At 44.6% G+C, this 4064-nt stretch overlaps 1 protein-coding gene across 1 annotated transcript in view; it reads right to left on the reverse strand.

The window, feature by feature from the left end:
• Positions 1-1467, reverse strand: part of T265_11518 (hypothetical protein) — a gene marked incomplete at both ends in the record, with an annotated part of 26008 nt that extends 24541 nt beyond the window's left edge. The window contains 3 exons of the mRNA XM_009178195.1: positions 1044-1199; positions 1232-1379; positions 1413-1467. Of these exons, the coding sequence (XP_009176459.1) occupies positions 1044-1199; positions 1232-1379; positions 1413-1444 (336 nt within the window). The remainder of the gene's footprint in view (positions 1-1043; positions 1200-1231; positions 1380-1412) is intronic.
• Positions 1468-4064: the final 2597 nt, after the last annotated feature.

The following is a 4064-nucleotide window of genomic DNA, read 5'->3' on the forward strand; positions in this document are numbered from 1 at the left end:
TTGGGCATGGAAAACAGCACTCTCTTCGGCAAACGACGGTTCGACATACGTAACACATGTCCCAACCAACGCAGCTTCTGGTGCTGGACACATTCTTCAATGGAAGTACCCGTTACACAACCGAAAACGCGCTTTCTAACTGTCTCATTACGGATTCGCCGACAGAAAGCATGGAGAACGTAAATCCAGCGGTCTTAGTTAGGAATCGACTCGTGATAGTGTGTTGTTAATAAAGTGGAATCATTGGCGAAAGTGCTGGAGAGGCCAATGAGATCAAAATTCCCTTAATCAACCGTCGGAGCGCTAGCTCACTCACACAGACCAACCGGAGTTGCAAACGATGCTCAAGAATCTTCACATGGAACGAATCGGGAGAAGCAGACCCTACAAGTGGCCCAAATTCATGGAAGTTTCCTCTAGCCCATCGGCTTTAACACGTGTTGACCAAAACTACTGAACTCCGAAAGTCCGTGATTTCCTTACTTCAAGTCAGTACGGATGTGGGATATAATGGGTCACAGCTACTTTATAATCGTTTAGCTGTAGCACCCTTTCGGTGCCTAGCTGTCATGCCACACGAGGGCTGGGATACTGCCAGGTCGCCCAAGCCTGGACAGGGGAAGTCGAGAGGCAGAATTCGGGTTCGAACCACGGATCTTCTGGTCAGTAAATCCGAGCTCTAATCACTTGGTCCGTCTCGCCCCTGACCAAACTAACTAACAAACATTGATTTGGCCTGCTAGTTGGATGAGAGCTTGTTGATTGGTTCTATTTCTGCCTCAAAATTCAACCAATCTTGTAACCTGGTCACGAGGCCTACCGATTGGTTTCTGAACTTTTTCGGAGCAGTCTATCATTCCACACCTTAGGAATGCTGGATTTTATGGTCTCCCCTCTGTTCAAAAGTATAGCTGATAACCAAGAGATCAAACTCAAGCCCCAAACGTACTAAAATTAGCTGTGTGAATCAAAAGTAGAGAATCACTGCAGGTGTGAATGTACACTGGGACCAAATGCTGAAACCATTATTAGGAAGTACTCACGTTTGGGGTGAAGATGTTCAGGTATAAACAGTCCTCAGAAATGTCCGTGAAATTCGTTATGAAAGTGCTGAGCAGATCACTGGGTTGAACACACGCAGGACGATAGAACTTTGCATACCAGGGATACCTCGTGTCCAAATAAGCCGGGACTGGTACCTGAACCAGTTATAAAAAAGGTTAAGACTTACCCGGAACCGCAGATCACCAACTGGAGGAGCAGCATAGGGGATTCCGAGAAACATATTAACTAATCTCCCTTTTTGTGGGGGCCACTCGGACCAGGTGTAGTCATAATTGACAGAAACTGAAGAGCCTATATATGTTCCCATTCCAGCTCTACCGTAATGAGATAAGAAAAAGCAGCACTACTTTGGAATGTTCACGATCACGTCGTTGACCATTGGGCCATACCTGCCAACCTCAACTTCGTGAGTAAACCTCCGGTTTGGTAAAGGCGTGAAGTTCGGTATTTGATACGGATTCAGCTGTTCATCGAAATTCCACCAATTTTGAGTCTGTACTGTTAAAACATGCAACAAGAGGAGTACGATATCCAAAATGAACTGCGCCGCAGAATTATGCATTTGAGGATTAAGAATGCGAACACATGGCCGGGAAGAGGATCATACAAGCATTCAACATAGATGCAAGAGGCGATAACCGCTCAGTTGCCGAGAAAATTTCGTGGATTGAATGGATCTAGGCGGACTTCAACGGCAAGCGTCAAACTCTTGCTGCAATGGGTAGAAAAGTAGATATGTAATTGTGTGGACGGGATCCAAGCGCGAGTTCCCACAAACTAGTGAGACAGGCTTACAGTTTTGTGTTCCTGAGCACCAGTTTCATTTACGTGGGATGCGACCTGGGAAAAAATAACCCCCTCTAATAAGTAGGTAAAACAAAATAGAAAGGACTGTAACTGAGATAGTTAAACTTAGTTGGCAGGAAAAAGGATGGTTAAAAATTCTTACGGCAAAACGTCTGTTTTTCCTCTATGCATTTCTCCATAAAGGTAGCAAGCGGTAAGCTAATGTTCACTCATAAGTGACTCGTGGAAAGTCAGATTCGATATGTACGATGCGTATAGCATTCGTATCAATCACCACAGACAACATCAGTGTTGACACTGATACTTCACTGCATTCGCATTTCACCCAGTTTACCTCCATCCGCATTGCGAGATTATGTAAATGCATGTAAATTGTCAGACAGGTGGTTTACCTGCTTGGTACTGTGCATGACCTCAGTTAAGGTCACCATCACCATTGACGGTATTATATGCATATTGAAGATACTTCACTGCCGTACAACCACAATTTATTGTGGAGTGGTAGGGTTGAAGGAACCTAGTGTCATTACAAGCAATACTTCTCTCGCAGTCTAGACAGGAATGTCAAGAACGCCATTGAAACCCATTTCCAATCATAAATCAGCATACTCTGCCAAGCACAAGAGTAATATGCCCCCTCCTCGGATGTGAGTCACATGAACAGTACTCAGGTTGAAGTATCCCTTGTGGTCGGTGAAGCCCTTGACCAAAGTGCCTTCGCCGCGAAGCAGTGGAACGATTCGAATAGAGTTCGGTATTGTAAAACTAGCAGACAGTGGGTGTGAGTGCAGTTCAAACGCTATTTAAATGAGCCTAGACATCGTGACCGTTCGATGTTCCTCATTCCCCAAGACTATGGATAAGCAACTGAGATCCGGTTTGCATCACGATTCATCACTCATCTGCACATTATCCGTGAGTGGTTTGAAATCAGGATTCAGCCATTTCCAGTAAACAAAAAACTACTGGCACGTCAACGCGCCACCATAGGAAAGTAGTCAAAATGACATTCTTACCAGAGGAAGCAGTCGAGAGTTTAAAAAGTGCGAGTTGTCTAGGCCAAACCAGTACTCTTTACTGAGTGTTGGTAGAGCAAATTTGGGAACTTCAAATACAGATTTTGTCTTGTGAGTGAAGCCAATCTGCGAGCAAAATCCTAGAAGCAATGTACAGCTCTCTAATTCGTATCAGGGAACATCAGCAGCCAGAGTCATCATCCCTCACAGCATCACTTCAGTTTTCGACAGTGGTGATTTGCAGCCGTACAACCACAGCTTATGAGGTCACTATTGTAGAAAAGTAAAAGTTGGTGGAGAGGTAACCCACGCACCCACATCCCTCTAGACACTCATTCAGGTAATATGGATGGAGACTGACAACAGGAACGCAACTGTCGCGTGAAGCGTTTTCAATCATGCATAGGACGATCGTGTAGACCCCATCCTAGAGGGCCAGTCACATTGACAGTACCCAGACATTTCGTAATGTTTCATTTCCCTTTGTCAGTTCAAAGCTTGACCACCTGTTTGCTTCCAGCACTCTTAATTGGGCACAGAAAACAGCATTTTTTGGCAAACGATAACTCGTCATGCGAAATATATGGTCTAAACACTACTTTTGGTGCTTGTATGTTCACCGGTCGGTCCTCACTGCACAAACAATCACATCCTCATTAGCTCTTTAAGGATTCGCCGGCACCAGCTTATGGGAATTAGGGTCCTGAGATAACGGATGTCGAAGGCGTTTCAGTTCCACTGCTCGATGAACTCACCTCCAACAACCATACTGTAGCCAGATATACACGTCCCTTGAGATTCAGAGACATGCTACTTTGCCACCAAATTTGTCTCAACTGAATAAACGCGACCTAAATCTTGCAGATTCGTTCATTGACCTCATGTGTAACTGCGATCGGGACTTATACAAATTCCAATATAAATAAAACGCTAAACCTCGGGCACCTTTCTTTGGTGACTGCATTCTAAAGGACTTGATGACTTTGACCAGTTCATTCAAATAAACCAGTGCTTTTTCTCCCTTTCGAAGACGAGAACGATGTCGTCAGGAAGTTTCAGAGCAACAAGATCTTTGCCAGCAGCTATTTGAACAGTAAGGTTTTGAATACCCTCCAGCTTTCGCCTCATTATTTCACCGATCACAGAATTAAATGGTCATGGTGATAACGGGCACTC

This window comes from Opisthorchis viverrini (assembly GCF_000715545.1).
Source record: "Opisthorchis viverrini unplaced genomic scaffold opera_v5_525, whole genome shotgun sequence".
Lineage (NCBI taxonomy): Eukaryota > Metazoa > Platyhelminthes > Trematoda > Opisthorchiida > Opisthorchiidae > Opisthorchis > Opisthorchis viverrini.